The sequence below is a fragment of the Dipodomys merriami genome, unplaced genomic scaffold (assembly GCF_024711535.1).
Source record: "Dipodomys merriami isolate MVZ:Mamm:240054 unplaced genomic scaffold, mDipMer1.0.p SCAF_163, whole genome shotgun sequence".
NCBI classification, from domain to species: domain Eukaryota; kingdom Metazoa; phylum Chordata; class Mammalia; order Rodentia; family Heteromyidae; genus Dipodomys; species Dipodomys merriami.
In genome coordinates, this window is record NW_027202971.1 from 1,932,839 (window position 1) to 1,954,946 (window position 22,108).

At 55.0% G+C, this 22,108-nt stretch overlaps 1 protein-coding gene across 1 annotated transcript in view; it reads left to right on the plus strand.

Moving 5' to 3' along the window:
* Positions 1 to 318: 318 nt before the first annotated feature.
* Positions 319 to 22,108, plus strand: part of LOC138828720 (transmembrane protein 132C-like) — a 101,770-nt gene continuing 79,980 nt past the window's right edge. Inside the window, exons 1-4 of the mRNA XM_070024790.1 lie at positions 319 to 540; positions 2,329 to 2,477; positions 3,037 to 3,320; positions 6,664 to 7,540. Coding sequence (XP_069880891.1) covers positions 319 to 540; positions 2,329 to 2,477; positions 3,037 to 3,320; positions 6,664 to 7,540 — 1,532 coding nt within the window. The remainder of the gene's footprint in view (positions 541 to 2,328; positions 2,478 to 3,036; positions 3,321 to 6,663; positions 7,541 to 22,108) is intronic.

Genomic DNA, 22,108 nt, shown 5'->3' on the forward strand with positions numbered 1-22,108 from the left:
GGATTGCACACCGCGCTATGTAATTTCAGCAAAGGATATTTGGAGTTTGCTCAGAAGAGGCATTGAAATCAAATAATCCATTTATCAAGCTGCCTTTTGTTTCAGGAGAAAGGAAACAATGGCCATATTTAGCAGTAAGAGACGTCTGTGTCTGAGGAATGTTAATAAATCACGAGCAGGGAAGGGAAGGACTCGGGCTGGCTTGTGTTTCAAGCGAGCTGCCGTGACGCAGAAGGTAAACCCAGCCCGGCGACCCCTGAGGCACAGAAAGGCCGGGGCTCGGCGCCTCAGTTGTCTGATGTCAGCTGGTGAACGCAGATGTCGGAGGACAAATGCGCTGCGGCCATCGAGGCCGGCAGCCTCCTAATTGCAGATTCCCTTCTTGCCTGGATACCACCCTACTATTTGTCTTCACGTGTGAACATCAACCATTTCTCAAGCCCCAAAAGCTTTTTCTCCCAACTTACCAAGCTGCTGCTGCTGCTGGCAAAAATGGTGATGATGATGATGGTGGTGGTGGTGATGATGATGGTGGTGATGGTAATGATGATAAAAAGAAAAACAGTTCCCCCATCCATTGTCAGGCTGGCCAAGAGCACTGCTTGTTGATCTAAAGGAGTTTTCAGCAATTCAATCTAAACATATGGATTCTGAGGCTCAGATATTTAAGGTGTTTGAGGAAAGAAATCCCCATTGAGTAAGGTGTGTTTCGGGGATGCATTGACTTGTTGTGGATTCTGTCTGGCTCGAGATGCTGGTTGTGATTTCTTCTTACGCTGGAGAAGACTGGACTAACAGCGTTCCTGCGTTCTCCCAGTTCACATTGGATGGCACTTAGCACTCTCCGAGATTGGGCTGAATCAGCAGCCTGCCCACACTGCCATGGTGCCTTCCTCCCTTTCTGCTGATCCAAAGTGTGTCCATGCTGGAATCACTGGCTGCGCTACTCTTGGTGAAAGCCCTTCCGTGGCCTGCTCTTGTTCCTGGGAGCCACTCGGTTTGGTTTGATCCTACCTCCCTGGAGAGGGAAGCGGGACCTGGCAGTCCCTTGTCTCTTCCTGATTTGGCATATCCTGAAAATCTCGTCCCTGTGCAATTCTTTCACTGGGTGACATTACAGGATGGGTTCACAAGAGCCTAGACAGTGTGTGTCCATCACTGGACGCAGGCCCTTGCTGTACTCAGCACGCTTGGCCAACAGAAGACAGCTGAGGTGTCACACTGCTGGTGTGGGACCGCACGCTGCGCCACGGTGACCATTCTCCTCTCCACCAGGGGAGAATGCACAGGAGCAAACACATAACTGACACAGTCGCTTGATATCATTACCGCATATCCTGCACATGTGTGACTGGACAGGCTGTGTCCTCCTAGGGCGGGCACCGCAGCAGAGCAAGCTTGCTCATGCCAGTGTCTCCTTGAAGTGAGGGCAGGGTGTGGCACACTGACACCGCCGTGGCTGAGAGGCTCACAAGGCTCAGCAGCTCACAGCATCAGCAGCGTCTAGGTGGACAGTTGTTGACCGAGACATCACGGTGTGTGTGTGCGTGCATGCGTGTGTGTGTGTGTGTGTGTGTGTGTGTGTGTGTGTGTGTGTGTGTATGACTGCCTTTCTTTTAGAGTCCATGATGGGTATCCAGCCTGGGGCAAAATCCAACCCTGCCCACCTTCCTCGAATGGCTTCCCCTCCTCCCCGCCCAGGTCCTGAGGGTTCTCCCCACCCCCCACCCTCATTGGAGTCCCACCCCGGGTCCTTCCCCATCCCTCCAGTTCTAGCCCAGAGTTGGCCGGAAGGCGTCACCTGGTCAGCGTGTCTGAAAGCGAGCCTCAGAGTGCAGCCCTGAGTGCCTCTGGTCAGCTGACAAGGTCGCGCCCCTGTCATTCTGTCAGGGCAGCAGGTGACACTGCCATCTTCTAAGGCCTACTATCTCCCCATCTCAAAACCTCAATTTCCGGCCGTGGCTTTGCAGTGGAGTCCTCTGATGAGCGAGTGATGGAGGACGCAATATCCCCGCTTCTGACAGCAGACTCCGATAAGGAGAATGGATAAGCAGGGAGGTGACAGCACGTGGACGGGCTGTCTGCGTGGGGCAGGTGCAGACAGGCCGCTGCCATCTGCTCCCAGCGCCTCCCTGCGTGGCCTTCAGATGCCAGCACTGGTTTTCCCGGGGTATTGATTGGGGCCTGAGAAATCACTCGCCGGCCCTGTCTCTCTGGAGGACACTGGTGTGACTGGCGCAGGCAGACTGAGAGAAGGGTGTCTGGCAGACTTGCAGAGACACAGCGGCCATGGGCTGGCTTCCTTGGACCCGGGAAATCCTATTTTAGGAACAGGTGTCCTATGAAAGCCGGCGGCCACCCCCAGTTCCTCAACCTGCTCTGCCAAGCTTCCCCAGACCTGAGGTGTGCCCAGGCGATGGAGCAGTGCTTCGGACTGTCAGGGTGCAGGCGGGGTCACGCACACCTCCCGCCGCTGGGTACTGGACAGGCCCAGACCGGGCTTGAAATCAGAAATAAACATGTAGCAACAGCCAACCCCACTGGAGTCCTTAGGCAATTGGTAAACAGGGGCAAGGGTCATCTCACCAACCCTGCCCATGCCCGGGTGGGAGGGTGGCTGGTAGAGAGAGGTGGGCCCGGCCGTTTTGTGGCAGCAGATGGCTGGATGTGAATTTCAGCTTCCTTCCCCATCAGGACTTCCTGGGGAGGTGGTCAGTTTCCCTGGCCCTCATTTTCCTCCTCTATATGAAGTGATCCTTACAATACTTAACTGCACAGGTCATTAAGAATGGGCTGAGATTCTGCCTTGAAATGATCTAAAACCCTACCCAGCTCTTGGGAGGGAGCTGGCGGTGGTGCTGGCTACTCTAAGGGGCTGCCTCATCACAAAAGGCATAGAAGCCCGTGACTCCCCTTGGCGGAGGGGGGGGTGAGGTGGGGGAGTAGGCGGCAGGCAGGCGCTAGGGAGCCCTCTCTCTTCCACAGGGAAGAGAGCTCATCCTCTAGTGAGGTGAGCTCAGTTTGTTCTTTATGGAGATGTCAGGAGCCAAAAGAGTACAAACAGCCTCTGTTCCCTGGGCTCCGCCGTGACGCGCGGCCCCTGGCCAGTGCCGTCACTCCGAGTGACCGGGAAGCCAGTGCTGATCTGATGGTTGAGACGGCAGACCGCACCTCGCGAGGGGAGCAGTCACACAGAGGATGTGCGCACGAGTCCAGGGACCCGCTTCCACAGCCGCTGGCACCTACAGTCCAGAGGTGTCTGTCTGCATGTGGGAAACGAAGCTCACAGGAAGGAAGAATGCGCCACTGTTACGTGGCTGGTGAGTAGATCAAGCCTAGGTCTCTCTCCACGGCCACCTGTACCACCTTCGGCCTCTGCCCAAGGTCCCAGCCCTCCCCTTACTGTGTCCTTGGCTCAAGTTCAATCTCACGCCCTAGAAGAACTCAGAAGTAGGCTCAGCAGAAAGGCTGGAGCTTGGAGCTAGCTGTCTACTCCCTGCTCAGGACAGAGTGAGCTGCTCAGAAAATGAAGTACCGCCGAGAGGAGGCAGGCAGGCAAACCCACCACACACGGCCTCGTCTTGTGAAGACTCAGCTCAGTACCTGCTCAAAAGCAAATGTTCACCTTGAGATGTTCTTCAGATGCTGCACTTGCAGATGGACAATGAGGAAACAGCTTGTGACCCTCGTGCAGGCAGGCCTGGGCCTCTATTTGATTTCCAAAGCCTTTGAGAGAGAGAGAGATGAATCTCTAAATCTGTGCACTTCAAGTTCTAATAGCTTGGGGGGGGGGGTAAGGATGAATACTTCAAAAGGAAAGCATTAGATGTCACCATTGCTTGGGGTTTTGTTTTTGTTTTTAGTAAAAATATGAGAGGTTTTGCTTAACTAGCTGATGGCTCCATTGGGGCAGAGATCCAGAACTCTTTTTAGAATATTGTACCAAGGCAGGACCTCGTGAGTGTGTCTCAAGCTGGTGCTGGATGGGAGGGGTTAAGGGAAATGCTGAGCCATTCCCAGAGGGAGGAGGATGAAGGGTCCCGTTATGGTGTCCTTGGGAGGGGCCCTCGGGGGAAGGGACAGGCAGGAGTCTCATTTCCTTGAAAAAGTCATCTGGCCGCAGTGGCAAAGGTGGCTCTGATCTGCGGGCAGAGTCCCTGCCAGGGAAGGATTAAGGACGCCTGGCGTTTAATCCCGGGGGCTGCTTGGCTTTGTTGGGGAGGAGGACTGGATTCTGGCCTGCAGGCTGGCATCCCACAGCAGGCCCTGCTGCTTTACTGCAGGAAGGAGGAGGTCTCTGCTCAGAGGATTGAGAGCTCCCTGGAAGAAAGGGTCCCAAGGAAGAATACCTCCGAATGTCCCCCCCACCCCCCTTTTACACTGTTTCACTGTTTGAGACAGAATCGCACATATAATGTTCTTTTCCCACGATATACCCAGAGGATTTTCTTAATAAGGAGATTCCTCTTACATAATTACAGTATACTTGTGAAAATGAGGAAATGAACACTGATACAATATTCACTCTTTTAGAGAGTGACTGCAAATGTTGTCACCTTTTTTCTCAGTAGTTGGTTCAGCTTAGCGTTTTTACTCATTGCTTTCATTACTGTATGTAAAATGTTAACATATTCCAAAATTTCTGACTAGAGAAGAAAAAAATCCATCCATTCTACCCTTCCACCTCCCCTTGCCGGCCTTTGCTCTCTGCTCTTCTGTCTGGGCCCTGGCTGGTAACAGGCAAGGGTGCTGGCTCATCCTTGATGTGTTGTGTGTGTCCACGAATGAGCAGACACCGAGTGCTGTGATCTCCCTTCTCTCACACACAAAAGGCACCATATGATAGGCAGGCTTTGTACTCTGCTTTTGTACTTAGCAGTACGCCCTTGAAATCTCTCCGTATTGGTTGGTACAGACTTTCCACCCTCTTTTTCTGGACTGCATAGTCCATTACTACGTGATGTCCTCCATTTCTTGTATCTCTGTGTTGGTTTATGTATCAGAGTGAACCACGTAGTTATAGGCACATCTTATGATTGACAACAATGTTTTGTTTGTTTGTTTTTTGTTTTTTTTGGGTCCAGTCATGGGGCCTGAACTCTGGGCCTGGGCACTGTCCCTCAGCTCTTCAGCTCAAGGCTAGCGCTCTACCACTTGAGCCACCTTCCCAGCCCCGACAACAATGTTTTGATGAATGATCTTGTGCATATTGATCGCTGAATCACCTCAGCTGTGTCTGTATCATCAGATGGATTCAAGTAAAAGGAAAATGCATATGGAGTTTCATTAGATGGTGCCTGATTTCTTCCAGAGGATTGGACCAATTTGTCAGTAACAATGTACTAGACTCTCTCCCATCTATAATCTTGCTAACAATATGTTTGCTGTGATGCTTTGTAATTTCTACTGGCATGATAGATAAGAAAGGCTACATGCTCATAGTTTTAACTTATGTTTCTCTAATTGTGGGTACAATGGAATAGCATTCATGCGTGTAATGGCAATTTTAACATATTTATTGAGAATGGTTTCTTCGTATCTTTGCCCATTTCACTCTCCAATTTTTTCTTCTTTTTTCCCCTCATGACAAAGTCTCTCACCATCAGTGATATTGGTCTTCTCTCAGCAGGACACACGAGACAAATGTGTTCACACAGCTTGTCGTTTTTCTTTTTACCTTCATGTTGTTTTCTGTCATGCAAATTTAGAAATTATATAAGTAAACTTACCGTGTCATAATGCATTTGATAATGCATTTGGATTTCGAGCCATGATTAGAAAACTTTTCCTACACTTATGCTATGATGGAGAAACCCTTCACATCATCTTTACTACCTGAAAGATTTAATTTTCTTATATGTAAATCACTGGTCCACTTGAAGTGTATTCTTAAGTAGGCTGTGAAGTATGGCTCTAATTTTTTCTTCTTTCCAAATGGCTACCCTGTTGTCCCAGCACTGTTTACTAAAAATGTATGTTTCCCTAGGGATTTGAGATGCCACCTCGGTCTTAGGCTAAACTTTTTTGTGTTCTTGTTGGGTTTATTTATGGTTTTTCTATTTCACCGGTCTATTTTCCTATTCCATTAAATGCAATTTAAACTCATGCAAATTACCTCTCAGAGGTAAAGCGCCAGCTTTCTGTTTGTTGCACTTTGTAAACCTGTCACCATTCACCAAGTCTTACTTCACAGAACCCTGTTTTACATACTTCAGCCCAACCTAAGTATGTAATTTGTAATCCCGTAGAGTCGTTTAACTGGCTGATTCCAGAAGGAATATGAAGGTGTCCAAACCAGGCTCGGGTGGTTTCTGTCTGTGACCCTAACTGCTCAGAATGCTGAGATCTGAGGATGTCTGCTTGTAGCCCATGCACACAGGGAGTTACCCAGCAAAACAGTATCAACAACAACAATAATAATAATAAATAATAGACTAGAAGTGGAGCTGTGGCTCAGTGGCGGAGCACCGGCCTTGCATGGAAAAACCAGGCAAGGGCCGACTTCCAGCCCCAGTACCAGGAGGCGCGCACGTGCACACACGCACGCGTGCACACACTCGTGCACACCACAGACTTCCGGCCAGGTAGCCATCAGAACTTCTGCCCCCAGGCCCTCGGCCCGCCGCGCTGACCGCTGTCCTCTCTCTCTCTCTCTGCCCGCAGTGATCGAGGCCCGCGGCCTGGCCGACGACGGCGTCCCCGGCCTGTCCTCCTCGCCGCCCTACCTGCCGGTGAGCTTCCAGCTGCTCGGGGCCGAGGCCGCCTTCTTCCTGGCCGAGAGCGGCCCCGCCGCGCCCCGCAACGCCAGCCTGCGGTCCCGGGCGCAGGCCTTCTTCCTGCACCGCGCGCGGCAGCCGCCCGAGCTGCAGGCCAGCCTCGGGCCCTTCTCGGCCGCCAAGGCAGTGCCGCTGGATCCGGCCGGCGAGCTCCCCTGGGGCCGGCGGCTGCGGGCGCGCGTGCTGCGGGACTCGGCGGCGCCGGGCCGGCCCCGCGTGCAGGTGCTCTTCCACGTGGCGGGCGGCGCCTGGGCGGACGGCCGCGCCGCGCGGGCGCCGCTGCCCTGCCTGCGCCTCTCGGCCTTCCGCGACGCGCGCGAGGTGCGCGGCGGCTGCCGGCCCGGAGGGCCGCTGGCGCTGTGCGTGGCCGAGCTGGAGCTGCCGCCGGGCTGGTTCGCCGCGGGCCCCCCGGGCGCGGGCGGGCGCGGGCGGCCGGCGGAGCCGCGGGACGGGGCCCGCGTGGAGCTCTACTACGCCGCGCAGCCCGGGGACGCGCGCGGGGCCTGCGCGGGGCCCGACGCCAGCCAGGCCAACGCCATCCGCCCCGGCAAGGACGCGCCCGCGCCCGGGGACGCCGCCGGCCGCCTGCGCAGGATCGGCGCCGTGCGCCTGCTCCGCGCGCCCGACGGCGCCCCGCCGCGCGAGCTCCGCCTGGACCGCGACGTGGCCGTGCGGCTGCCGGCCGGCCCGGCCCGGCCCGGGGACGTGGTCACCGCCTCGGTCGCCGTCGCCGGCAACTCCACCGTGGACCTCTTCGTCCTCAGGTAGGCGCCGGGCCCGGCCTGGGGCGGGGGGGGGGGGGGGAGAGGAGCGAGCGGGGCCCACGCGGGCCGACCGGGACCCACTCCCCGGGGCCCGCAGCCCGCCCGCGGGGGAGCCCGGCCCGAGTCGGGGAGGGGGGGAGAGCGGGGCCCGCTGCCCGCCCGCCCGCCCTGCAGAACGGAGGGCGGAAACCACCCGGTCCAGACAGGCGGCCTCACCCCGGCCCCCGACCTGCGGTGGGGTCCGAATCCGTCTCTGGCTCGGACACGCGGGTCTTCCAGTGGCTGTGGGGTGGGAACCGACGGGAATGGCGTGTGTGTGCGCGCGCGTGCAGAGAGCCCAGGCCTGCAGCGCGTGGCGGTGGTGTCGCTGTCGCTGTGGTCGTTGTTTCTTGCCTTTGGCGGGTTAAATGTTGTTCAGTGCTGCCGGGGAGCGGTTGGGATGCCTGGGTTTGCGCTCCGACCAGACACTGGGGCGCAGGGCGCATGCCCGATCAGACGCTGGGCCGCAGCGCGCATGCCCGATCAAGCACCAGCAGAGCGCATGCCCAATCAAATGCTGGCCGGCAGAGCGCATGCCCAAAGCACAGCACGTGCCCAATCAAACTAGCCAGCAGAGCACGTGCTCAACCAAACTAGGCCACAGCGCGCGCCCAGCCAGACGCAGCGAGCGCGGCGGCCCAGCCTGTGCGCACCCCGCAGCGGCCCCGCACTGCTGGCCCCGCGGACCAGGCTGACCAGAGTTGCTCCGTGCTCAGGGCATGTTCCAGAACCTGGTTCCTAGCGTGATCTGGGGAGGGCCAGGGAAGGCCGCGAGTCTTCACACGCAGACGGGAATCTCACGCTGAGAAGAATGTATTCGTTTGAGACTTTTTTCAAGGATCATTCTAGAAACAGAGATGCCCAAATGAGCTCCTACTAGGTTGCATTAGGACTCAGGCCCGACCACTCCTCCTACGGTTGTCTGGGATTTCTTAACTCAGGTTGTACGTGGATGGCTTGGGGACACTGATGAAGCACCGCGCATGCTCCGTGCCAGCTCAGCCTCTGGGCCCAGGCTTGCCAGGTGGGTGCACCAAAGTTCCCCAACACACAAGCCGAGCCGAGGGCACTTGTGTCTCAGGCGAGCCGGACTCCGTGACCGGCCGCACACACGTCGTCTGAAGACTGTCTCGAAGTATCTGCTGTCATGCCAAAGATGGAGTCTCACTGTTTAAAAAGGTCAGGTCATAGACAGTAGACACATCTTCGGGTCTTGGCGTAATCCGTATGAAACAGGTGATCCACTCTGACAGTTTGTCAAACAGAATTTCAATCCCTCCTCTCCCACCCCTGTCCGCTCTTTTCTCCTTCTCTCTTCCCCTTCCCCTTCCCCATCCAGTCATCTCTTCCTTCCCCTTCTAGCCCCTCCCCTCTTAAGCAAATACTCCCCAAATGTCAGAGCGGGAACTTCTCTATCTCCTCTTTGCCGACAATTCTCAAGGATAACAGAATGGCAAGTTTCTGTGCTCTGTGCCCTCTGCTGGGTAGGTTCTGTGCCAGGACTGATAAATGTAGCCCTGGGGTCATCAATCCTAACAGAAAAGATTTTCTTTCAAACATCAGACGTAGTGACGCAAGGAAGTGCGAGAGAGGCAGTTCCACTCAGAGCCTGCTGTTTCCAGGAGCGCCACTTTGCAGGCAGGGCAGGGAGCAGATTTCAGTGTGGACCCTGAGCCGGCATTGGAGGGCTGTGTTCTGTTTCTCTCCAGCTCTTGGTTGTAGGTCCTGCTGGTTTATGGGTCCTTCCCTGGCATGGCTGGTGGGTGAAACAGTGTTATTAGCAACTGAAGTTCCCACCACCACCATGGAATCAGCACCACTGCTTCGCCTGTGCTTAAAAACACAAAATGCTCCCAGCATGTGCCAATGGATAAATAAAAAGGATGGGCAGAGGGGAGGAAGAAGCTTTTAGAAGTACTAAGTGGCTTTTCATGCAGGAATGTTGAGAAAAGTATCACTTTCTTGGGCAGGTAAGGTCCTTCCCGGAGGCTTCACTGTATGACAGGGGAATTCAGGTGGCACTCACAGGGTGGAGCTCACCTCCTTTAAAGGGGATGTTTTTGGTAAGATGAATCTACTACAGACAAACTTCATCCCCAACCAGCTCAGAGCAGAGCCAGAGGCTCCCAGTGTGATTCAACCAAATTACAGGAAGTTATACAAGCATGTAGAGCAACACTGTTTACCATGCCCACAGCATGGGAGCTACTATACCCAGGTGTCCTACACTCCATGGGTGAGCGGCAAGCCTGATACGCCCAGTTAGTGGAAGATAAAAATCCTATAAAAGGATTTTTACAATGCAAATTAACCTTGATTAGTTGATGCTGAGTGAGAGAATCCAGACATAAAAGACCACATGGGTTTATGACTGTATTTATATGAAACTTCTAGAACAAGTGAACCCATAGAGACAGGAAGTAGCAAAGTGGTTTCCAGGACCCCAGGAGATGACAAGGATGGGCGGGAGGGGTGGAGATTGTAATGGCCATGAGATTTCTTCCTGAACTAGGTAGTTGTGAGGGTTGAGAGCCACGTGTGTAGGTTGAATGGTTTAAAATAAGACTGTCCATGAGATTTTTGTTTTGTTTTGTTTTATCGTCGGTCGTGGGGCTTGAACTCTGGGCTTGGGTGCTGTCCCTGTGCTCTTCAGCTCAAGGCAAGCACTCTACTGCTTGAGCCACAGCTCTAGAGCTGGGGTTGGAACCCAGGGCCTTGTACATGCTAGGCCAGCACTGTACCGCTGAGCCACAATCCCAGCTAATTGCACAGTTCTGAACCCAGCTGTGCCTCCTCCCAGTGCCATGTTGTATTACCACAGTGGAGCTCCATGGGCAGGGGCCACGGGGAACTGGCGCTTGCATGCTGCTTCTGTAGGGATAGTGATTTTCTGAGTCCATCAGCGGGCCGCATGCAGGGATTGAAGCACACTTCACTCAGGTCTAGTGATTTTAAAGAGAAGCCTCAAGTGTGAGCTCTGGCTTTGTGAGAGTGGATGGACATCAGAGCCTCTTCCAGCCATTGCTGTCTGTGGGCTGCCATATTGTATTAGGTTCCCACAACCTTGACAGTTGAAGCACAGAACTTCCTTCCACTGCAGCTGTGGGGACTAGAGGCCTGAGGTTGAGGTTGCAACAGCGCCGCGCACCCCGACAGTCTTGTGACACAATCAGTGGCCATATCGCAAGTCTGCAGTGACTTTCTCTCTGGCCCCCACGTGTGCCTGTGTGCCTCAGAGTCACCTTTCCTGCTTCCTACAAGGACAACAGTCATGGGTTCTCATGGCAATCGGGAGGGATTCCAGTGGGAGACTCTTGACCGTTTCCCAGTTGTGCTCCACACAGGTGAGTTAGGGTTGCGAAAGCAGTTCACCCCACTGCCCAGGCAGCTCAGATGCATTGAGACTTTCCATTCAGCCTTTCCTTGGCTCTTCTGAGCTGTGGAAGCCTCTGGCACCCTCAGGGTGCTCCCTGTGCTTAGGGAGCAAAGTTACAAACGGAAATCTCTGCCCTCGCCTGTAGAAGAATAAATCCTTCCCTGCCAGAGACTAGGCCAACCCTCTCAAATCCATCCCTCTCATTGCTGATCACAGCCTGTGTGTCTGGTCTTGCAGTTTAATTTCAAGGAGTTGTCTTTTTTTCTGATCTCTTTCGTTTCTGAGGATTTGAAAAACCCTCGAAACCTGACTGGCTCTGGGCAGTTGCTGGACCCTCATTTCCTACTGTGCAGAAGTCTGGCTTCCAGGAAGGACTTGGTCACTCTCAGACTCATCGTTTGGAGGAGAAGACTGATTTGGGTTGGAATCAGAAAATTCTGGAAACCCATTTTCCCACACTCTGTCTAAAGTTCATTTCCCCTGTCGGATGCCTCCAAAGGCAGGGCTTGTTTTCATTTTCCTCAGCTTGTCATCTTAAATGTATTCTCCTGGAACAGAGAAAAGGAACAATTTTCTTTCCGCTTGGGAAGAAGTGAAGAAATAATGTTTCCTGCCCTGCCCCATCCCCTCCCCGGCTCCCCACACACATCTGGCTTGCCAGGCAGCCTGGCGGCGGCACCGCTTTTGATTTTACTGTGTGGGAAACACTGGAACATAAAATTGACTCCAGCTTTGTGAACAGAGAAAGGAACCAGAGCCCTTCCGACCCTCATCCTACCTCGCATCTCCACATTCTGTAACCTACTTAAAAGCCATCTTCGTCCTCAAGTTTCCCAAACCACAGCTTTGCCTGTGGCACACAGGGTGATGGATGCGGGCAGAAGCAGAACCTGTGATCTACCTCATCTTTCTAGGAGGACAGATGGGCGTGGGGAGGAGGGAGGCTCTGGACGGGCTGGCTAGGGCTCTAGAGTGTTTCCTCTGCCCTTGTTCCAGAGCTCTGGGCATTGTTACATGTCAGCACCCTGCTGCTTGGTTTCCCTATTATCACCTCTCCAGTGGCTCTCAATATCAGGTCTCTGAACCACGTGTGTCTTGAAATCTCAGGAGCTATTCACTGAGTTGAAGTGTTGGTTTGGAAGGAAAAACTGTCCATGTTTCCAGAACATTCTGCTTGCCAGGCACCTTGTGGAAGGTCTTCCCTGAAACCTGTTGTCCCTCCTCCCATGTTCCTAGGGACGGTGAGCATGTTTCTTGGGTTTAGGAGTCCTTGGATCTCCTTGAGGTGCTGGCGAGCTCCTTCCAGAAGCATGGTGAACGTTTTCTAGAATGGGAATGCAAACAGGAGGAGGATGTGGGACAGGGGCGAGGGCCGTGAGGGAAGCCATCTGCCCGTCGCAGCCACAGGAGCCGGTCTGCCCATCTGGCCACTCACTTGCTCCATAGCTGGATCCCCCTCTTCCCTTCATCCCTCCAGGGGGATGCCACGTTCTTAAGGCTGACTTGGTTTACCTTATGTCACCTAAGTCCCTGTTCTTCTGCCACCCAGAGAGTGATGGGCTAGCAAGTGTCAGGACTGTCCACCAGGAGTTCCTGATGCTCAGATAGAAACGCTGCTGAAGACAGAGACCGTGTCTCCCCTCTCCCTGCAGGGCTGACATCTTTGTCGCAGCATCTGTCCTGAAAGATGTGTCTCTTCTGTGTTCCAGAGGAGATCTTTAAGAGCAGAGCTTCCCACACCGAGACACGGGAGCCCCCAGGCTTTTCTGCTGCTCGGGTGTAGCTGCGGTCAGGATGGGGCTGGGGGTGGAGGCTCCTCCCAGGGCAGCTGTCTCCATGACCCCGTGGGGTGTCCAGACCCCTGCGTGCTCACGTCGAGTGCACCATTCATTCTAATGCACTCTCCGGTGCTCTCCGTGAGGAGAGAATGACCTCTGGTAGTGGGTGGCACTTGGTTTGGTTGCAACCCAAACCAACATAGACAGAGAAACACACACAGTCTCCTCATCACTAGAAGTGCCCAGGGATTCAGGTGAAAAGCCTCTGGGTTTAAACGACACGCTGGGCTCTGCTCTGTCCCGCCAGTGCCTGGCTCTCTCTTGGGCATCATTACCTCACTGGCTGTCTGCATGGTGACCGCCAGTGATTTCCAGCTGGGACCACACGCTTGGACGTCTCTTCCCTAATAAGTCCAATAAGTGTCCTGTAATTGAGTTGCCTTGACTCTGTTTGGGCCACATCCCATCCCTAATCCATTTACTGAGACCAGCAAATGTTATGTTTGTTTAGCGTGCGTATTCCGGGTTCCCCTGTGAGCTAGAAGAAGCAAATTCATCTCAGCAGAATGTAAACTCCAAGTGTATACATGGCCTTTGTGCAAAGAGAAAAACGGAGAGGCAGGTACGAGAAGAAGTAGGGTATGTGAACTCGGGTTTGGAACTAACCCCAGCACTAGCATAGCGGAGGAGGAACAACGAGCACATACAAAGCCACAGCCCAGGTTCCGAGCCGTGCCACCCTGGTGGGTCCCTGAGTCCCTCTGTGCCTCCGTCCCTGTGCTCAGGTCATAATTGTAATGCCTGCTCCGGGCCGGCTCCTGATTGGAGGCTGTGGGGGTGGCCGGGGGCAGCCTGGGGGATGAGCCCACCGTGGCAGCACCGCACACTGCTGGGGGGAAGGGGGGCTCCGGAGCTTCTCTAACGCCAACCAGGGTTTCCAACCACGAGCCCTACCTCTACCACCACCTCTCCAGGGCAGACTTGACAATGTCTGAAAACCCTTCGGGTTGTGGACTCGGAAGAGGGAGTTGCAAGGGGAAGAGGCCAAGCCGCATTCTCAGAGCTGTGGCTCCATGGGGAACACGTCCTCCCTCCCCTACCGCAGATGAGCACTGGCCGGAAATGTGGAGACGGAGGACTTGCACACACCCGTCATCAGGCGGATCACCAAACCTGCAGGCTAAAGCCAGTGGCGCTTCAGTCGTAAGAACCAGTGTGAAGCCAGGCCTCAGAGTGCACGCCTGCAACTCCAGATCACAGGCTGAAGCCTCCCCCCCGCCCCGGTCCAGCCAGAGTGAGCAAGCCCCTAGCTCAAAGTCAGACACAAAACCAGTGGTGCAGGGTGTGTCTCAAGCACTGGAATGCTTGCCCGTGTGTGAGGCCCTGGGGTCAACCTCTGGCACTGCACAGAGGCATGCGTGCACGCACGCACACACACACACACACACACACACGAGGTGAGCTCCAGTGACCCCCCGGTGCTCCCAGGCACGTGGAGTGGTGAAAGCTCTCTGCCACAGGCACAGCAGCTCTGCTCAGCCGCGCTCTTCAAATGTTCTTCCCTGATGTGGGCTGAAGACAGCGTGCTGTGGACCATTGGCATCCATTGTCCTGTTTATCAAGGGCAAGGAGCTCACACAATCAATTAGTACATCTTCACATGCCTGCTTTTAGAGTAACGACTGGGAAACTGGGGCATCCGGAGCCAGTGGGTGCTCACCGCCCCCACTGCCCAGCGCCCGAGGGCCACCTCGCGGCCACCATTCCCCGAGCAGCTCTGCTGTTGGCAGCCGACGGCCTGTGTGGTGTTTCTCAGATAGAAGAGCTTTAGAGCCAGTCTGGCCCCCCACACCCGTGCTCCGCGGTGGGGGAGGAGGCTGGCACTCAGCAGTGCGTCCATCCGTCCATCCGTCCATCCGCGAGGGTGTGGAAAGATGCCAGTGGCTGGGCGGGGCTGTCCGCTGCAGGGTCCTGGGAGCAGCATCTTGAGCTGCTAAGATTCCAGAGGTTTCAAAAGGCTCCTCTCCCCGCTCCGCTCTCTACAGAGCCTACCGCGGGCACTTAGCTGTCGGTCAGCCCACCTTAGGTCAGGGGATAGTGATGTGATGTAATATAATGGTGTCTTTGTGGTCTTGTATTCTTCTCACACCACTGTTCCCAAGATTCAAGGCAGAAAGTGTGCTGTGCTGGGGCGCACAGGGCGGACCGGACCGCAGAGCCCTTGCTGACGTAACTGAATATGGAGAGGGGCCTGAAGGCCCTCCGCGCAGTCAGAGCCAGTGAGGACCTGCAAACAGAGCAGAGCTGGACCGAGAACTTCTCACAGAGGCCCCGATCAAAGATAAAAACTAGCCCAGCCACCCGAAGCCACCCACAAACGTACCATGGTGTGAGGAGGGACCTTCAAACCACACAGACCAAACCTGGAAACTAAACGTAGCCCGTTACTTCCCGGTCCTTCCTGGTGCAAGCCGGCCCTGTGAGCTCGCCCGCAGGGTCTCCCAGGACTCCCAGTGTAGACATGGAATTTTCCTAAACGTATGCGCCAGATCAACTTGGAGGAAATTAAGCAGCAGCACAACCCTGCAAGGGTGCTTGAGGCCTTAGGAGATGAGACGGGAGGGAAATGGGTGATCTGGCCTGTCTCCAGACAAAACACCAAGAGCAAGGGGGTCTCAGCGCGCAGCGGCGGGGATGGCTGGTGATGGCGGGGCTCAGCACCCCACGGTGACCAGCAAGGAAGCGGACACAGAGAAGGGGGGCTCTGTCGGGAGGGGGGGTGCAGGCCTTTCTCGCAAGCTGACAGGTGCCCCGGGGTGTGGTGAGTTTCTGGAAGCCCTTCCAGACTGAGGTCGACGGCGCTGCATCACGTAGGTGCGTGAGGGCCTTGCTGGCCAGCACATGCCGCGTGTTTTCTTGGCGATGGCCTTCTGCGATGGGATGGGATTTCAGTGTAGCTCTGAGTTCTATTTTCTTCCTGGCAAAGGGCATTGAACATTTCCGAACGTATCTGTTACTCATGTGTTAGTCTTCTTCTGTGAACTGTCTTTTCAATTCATTTTCCCAGCTACTGATTGGGCCGTGAGCTCTTTGCATGTTCTGGTTATGAATCCTTTATAGCTAGGGATGATTCTGCATGCTGGCTCTGGATTCAGTCTTCCTGAAGCCAGCAAGACTAGATGAAAACTGGGTACAGTCAGTTTGCAGCAAATATGGGAGACATTCCTTCATGTACTTCCCTTAAGATTAAGGGAACAAAAGTCATTTTAGGAGAAATGAAGCAAGGCAGCTTCAGGAGACTGAGGCGCAGTGAAGGTAACTCAGAAGTTTGGCACAGTCCTGTCGATTCTTGCTCTTACATGTTGAGCAATTGGAATAACCTGCCTGCAAGTTGCTTGTTGCTCATCTTCTGAGGTCTTCGGTGCACACCTCCCAGAAGACCCTGGACAGCTGTGGGTCAGAAGGAGGCACAGGGCGGGGGCGGGGGGCCGCACCGGTGGGTGGGGACAAAGGGGGCTTGCCAGACTCTCAGATGAAGTTATACCATCTTTTGAAATAATGGCCCCAAAGAGAAATGAACTCAATGAAAGGGGCCAGGAGGCTTTGTGTGTGTGTGGAATGAGATCTATAACAATGAGATTTGCTATCCAAAAAGCAGCAGAACTGGCTGAGCCTCCTAGTGTGTTTGACAGAGGACCTGTCTCTGCCCATCATTTCATTCGTTCTTTCCATCCTAGAAACCTCCAGAAAATGAGTGCAGAAAGACCTTCTGTTCTCAGCGGGAGTAATCAAGGGTTCCAGTTACCAACACTTCTCCCTCAAAGTCAGAGCTGGGTGTGGGCACTCAGAGACCTTCCCTCCTGAGCAGTCTTCCTGAAGCCAGCAAGACTAGATGAAAACTGGGTACAGTCAGTTTGCAGCAAATATGGGAGACATTCCTTCATGTACTTCCCTTAAGATTAAGGGAACAAAAGTCATTTTAGGAGAAATGAAGCAAGGCAGCTTCAGGAGACTGAGGCGCAGTGAAGGTAACTCAGAAGTGTAGTATTGAGAAACTGAGAAACGCTGTCTTTGCTTCAACGAGAAACAGGATGCATTCCTTCCTGAGGGATGCATTTATGTACGCCTTCCTGAGGGGGAAAAAAAAAAAAGGCTTCCCAAACTTAAGCCACTGGCCCTGGGCTGTGGTGAGGCACCCTCCTAGCTCAAAGATAAGGATCTAAGGGGGGTGGATTCTTGCCTGGAAACTCAGAAAACAATGCCAGGTGTGGTTAGAGCAAAGACAAAGAACCCAGCTTTGCATAACTTTGGGAACAGCTCTCTCTATCTCTACCCTCTGTTAGGGTGCCTGGCCTTCTCTCTGTCTGTGTGTGTGTGTGTGTGTGTGTGTGTGTGTGTGTAACTACGTTTTGTCTGCTTGTTTACTTAATAAAGCACTGCCCTTGTGACTTGTCCAGAAATTCTTATTGTGAGATCAAAGTCAAGGCCCCTAAGTGAAGTGCCTGCATTTTAAAGGGAAGCAGCCCTAACCTCACCTCTGCCTGGCATCATGAGCATCTCTGCTCTGTGTCACCGAAGGGAGGCAAGTCCAAGGCTGGATCTGACAGCATAGCCTGAGGTGAGGGGCGGGCTGGCCTCCTGCTGGGGAAGAGGGGCAGGCCCTGTGCAGGGGTGGGGCGGGCAGTGTGCAGGGTACATGGGGCAGGCCGTGTGCATGGACGAGGGGCAGGTGCTGCAGAATGAGGGGTGCTCTGGGCCTCTGGCCAGGCTGGAGCACCCCTGAGCCGTCACCAGGACTGTTCACCCCTGGAGGGCTGCTGGCCACTGCATGGTGGGCGTCATACCACATGGGGCTGAACGCTGGAGCTCTTGGGTTTGCTTTCCTCCTGTTGGGAGGTACTTGGCTTTTGCTTTTGTTTCTGAAGGGAGGATTGTCTCCTGACACCACTTCTGTGATCTTAAGATCCCTCAGAAATCATTGTCACCACCCAGAGCGCCTCCCATCTCCTGCCCTTCCTCTAACTCAGACTCGGGAGCCATAGCTACCTGCCTTCCGGCTACTCAGATCCCTAGCTGGGTTTTTATTTGCTCCCTCATTGTCATGGGCTGGCAGCATCTCCCATCTCCTGCCCTTCCTCTAACTCGGAGTCTAGCTAGCTGCCTTCCAGCGGCTCAGTTCCCTAGCTGGGTTTTTATTTGCTCTCTGAGTGCTTATCACCTCAAACCAAACGCTGGCTCCTGCCAGTCTGGTGATGTTTCGTTTGCCCTCGAGGTATGTGGCGCGGGGCCAGGTGCAGAGTACACCTGATCCTGGAGCTGAAGTTAGCCGCCTGCTGGTCTGGAGGCATCTGCCGATAAAGCCCAGTGTCTCCAGGGAAGGGGCCTTGCGTCTGCCACCTTGCCGTCCCCTTGGCATTGTCTCCAGGGAAGGGGCCTTGCGTCTGCCACCTTGCCGTCCCCTTGGCATTGTCACGTAGTTTCTTCCTCACATTTGCAAAGCAGTCCTGCCAGGGCTCTGTGTGGGACACCGTTAGGAAGTGGCCAAAGCAGTCTTCAGAGCATTCCATCAGGGTTGGGACCAAAGGTGAGAGGGTGTCTGAGAATATACAGCGCCTTAAGGACCAGGAAGTCACCTGGAGGAGGCCACCTGGAGGAGGCCACCTGGAGGAGGTCACCTGGAGGAAGTCACCTGGAGGAAGTCACCTGGAGGAGGTCACCTGGAGGAGGTCACCTGGAGGAGGTCACCTGGAGGAAGTCACCTGGAGGAAGTCACCTGGAGGAAGTCACCTGGAGGAAGTCACCTGGAGGAGGCCACCTGGAGGAAGTCACCTGGAGGAAGTCACCTGGAGGAGGCCACCTGGAGGAAGTCACCTGGAGGAAGTCACCTGGAGGAAGTCACCTGGAGGAAGTCACCTGGAGGAAGCCACCTGGAGGAGGCCACCTGGAGGAAGCCACCTGGAGGAAGCCACCTGGAGGAAGTCACCTGGAGGAAGTCACCTGGAGGAGGCCACCTGGAGGAGGCCACCTGGAGGAGGTCACCTGGAGGAGGTCACCTGGAGGAGGCCACCTGGAGGAGGTCACCTGGAGGAAGTCACCTGGAGGAGGCCACCTGGAGGAGGGCACCTGGAGGAGGCCACCTGGAGGAAGCCACCTGGAGGAAGCCACCTGGAGGAAGTCACCTGGAGGAAGTCACCTGGAGAAGGTCACCTGGAGGAGGTCACCTGGAGGAAGTCACCTGGAGGAAGTCACCTGGAGGAGGTCACCTGGAGGAGGTCACCTGGAGGAGGTCACCTGGAGGAAGTCACCTGGAGGAGGTCACCTGGAGGAGGTCACCTGGAGGAAGCCACCTGGAGGAAGTCACCTGGAGGAAGCCACCTGGAGGAAGCCACCTGGAGGAAGCCACCTGGAGGAAGTCACCTGGAGGAAGTCACCTGGAGGAGGCCACCTGGAGGAGGCCACCTGGAGGAGGCCACCTGGAGGAGGTCACCTGGAGGAGGTCACCTGGAGGAGGTCACCTGGAGGAGGCCACCTGGAGGAGGTCACCTGGAGGAGGTCACCTGGAGGAGGCCACCTGGAGGAGGTCACCTGGAGGAAGTCACCTGGAGGAAGTCACCTGGAGGAGGCCACCTGGAGGAAGCCACCTGGAGGAGGTCACCTGGAGGAGGTCACCTGGAGGAAGTCACCTGGAGGAGGCCACCTGGAGGAGGTCACCTGGAGGAAGTCACCTGGAGGAGGTCACCTGGAGGAAGTCACCTGGAGGAAGTCACCTGGAGGAGGTCACCTGGAGGAAGTCACCTGGAGGAAGTTACCTGGAGGAGGCCACCTGGAGGAAGTCACCTGGAGGAAGCCACCTGGAGGAAGCCACCTGGAGGAGGTCACCTGGAGGAAGTCACCTGGAGGAAGTCACCTGGAGGAAATCACCTGGAGGAAGTCACCTGGAGGAAGTCACCTGGAGGAGGTCACCTGGAGGAGGCCACCTGGAGGAGGTCACCTGGAGGAAATCACCTGGAGGAAGTCACCTGGAGGAAATCACCTGGAGGAAGTCACCTGGAGGAAGTCACCTGGAGGAGGTCACCTGGAGGAAGTCACCTGGAGGAAGTTACCTGGAGGAGGCCACCTGGAGGAAGCCCGCACCATTCTTAGATTCAGTCACGGAGCATGGCTGCACAGACCTTCATTTGTGAGCCGTCTCCGGAAACACAAGCAACTGGCCTGTTGCTATGGAAATTGCTGACTTTTTTTTTTGCATAAGCGAAGTTAGAGACAATATTACATAAAAAAAAATGCTGAAACTTTCTTCCTCCCTCCCTCCAGATTGCTATCATTTTGTCACCTAATTTAAGCAGCCTGATGGAGTGCACCTTTGAACAGAATTGAACAAACAGATTAAAAGAGAAGGGTGCAATTTATAAGATTCAAGTGACCTCTTTTCCCTCTCGTTTCTTCTCCTAAGGTCGAGTGCTCCAAGCTCTTCACTGGTTCTCTCTGCCATTTTGGAAAATGCCAGGCGGTCCTCTTCCCAATGCTGGGTGCCGAGGGGTTTGCTATTTGAGGCACAGTCCTAGTACCAGGGTCCCCCCGAGTTCACACCAAGACCCCAGGAGACAGGCTGTCTGCTCATGGCCACCAGTCCCCCTCCCGCATCTCGCACCGTCCTCGGGTGTCCCGTGGGTGTGGCAGGTGGAGCCCTCACCCCGGTGCCCGTGTTTACAAACCCTCCAGAAATGGCTGCTCACAGTGTCCCGCGCGCCAAAGTGTCTGTGGAATAGGAATGAACACTTGATCACCGAGTGGTGGTGACCGAAGAGACCTCCCACCCCCTGCCTCTCTGCCGTGGCATTTGCACTGATTCCTAGGATGCTCTCCCTGCAGACGTGCAGCGGGGCTCTGTTTATGGCACAGGAATGGCAGGCCTCCAAACGCCTAGAACCGCCACAGGTGAAACCTGAGTGTGAGGCGATCTGTCTCTGTGTCTTCCCAGGTGCTGACAGCTTCATGATGATACCGTCTACCGCCACTGCCTGCCCCTTCCACTGCAGAGACAACCAGAAGCTAATGTGAGACTTGGCTGATGTATATAATGAGATTGATTGATTGATTTGATCAAAAAATGTTGGCCATAGTCCAGGGAACCAAGGTTCAAGGCCATTCTGGGCAAAAAGTTTGCAAGGCCCCATCTCATCCAGTAAAAACCAGCTGCCAGCCCACCTATGAGGGAAGCATAAATAGGAGGCTCTCGGTTCAGGTCAGCTCAGGCCTGAGAGCATAAGATCCCATCTGAAAAAGAGCTAAGGGAAAAGGACAGGAGGATGTGGCTCAAGCAGCAGAGCATCTGCTTAGCAAGTAGAAGGCCAAAAGTGTTTTATTCACTTTCTCCAATACGTTAAAATTCCGTTTCCTCCGTGGACAGGGAGGAATCATTAGCAAACCTGAAGCAGTCAGACTCAAGTCTCACTCAGAAGCCATGGACGTGACGGGCACAGGGAGGGAAAGCTGCTGGCCTTCGGGCGGGGGGTGGACATGGCAGACAGGTAATGGGTCCCCACTGGGATGTGGGAAGAGCTGAGCCAAGCACCTCATCATCAAGGACAAAGGGCTTTACCTGACCCCCGGGGCCACGCAGCCAGGGGGGTCTTGAGGCGTCCGGCCCGCCATCTGGCAGACATCAGCGGTAAACACAGAAGAACGCTGTGTGCGTCATCAGCTCTGCCAGCAGATCAGCACTGCAGACTCTGGTTCAGACGCCGATACGGTGCTCGCGCTGTGGGGGGCCGGGCTGGCTCCCACACTGGCAGCCGCATCCAGACCTCTGTCTAGGAGTGATGTCATCAACAGTCCCGAGGCTGACAGTGCCTTCGTGCTCTCCCCTTGGATCTGACCGCAGGACGCTTTTCTGACGGGCAGTTCTATGGCTGCACAAACAAGTGCCCCTCCCCAGCCCTGTGAGGGCCGTGTCCCGGACCCGCTGCGTGCGGACCTTGTTGCTTGTTGACCCCAGGCAGCTGCAACAATGTGCTGACCTTCACGTCCCAGTACAGGGCCCAGAGGCTCCTGGCCGAATGGCATTGTTGGGCTGTATGGTACCCTAACAATTAAAGCATTTTATTTAAGGAACTGCTTTCTTTTAAAACCCTGAAGGATCTGAAAGTTGAACCCATTTTTCTGGTCAAATAGTGTGGAGCCAGGGCGTGGCTGCGTGGGGCTATCTGTTCCTCACTCCATCCCAGCTCCCCCACCCCCAACACACACACACACACACACACACACACACACACACACACACACAGCCTGCCTGCCTGCGCCCTCTGTTCCTCACTCCATCCCAGCTCCTCCACCCCCAACACACACACACACACACACACACACACACACACA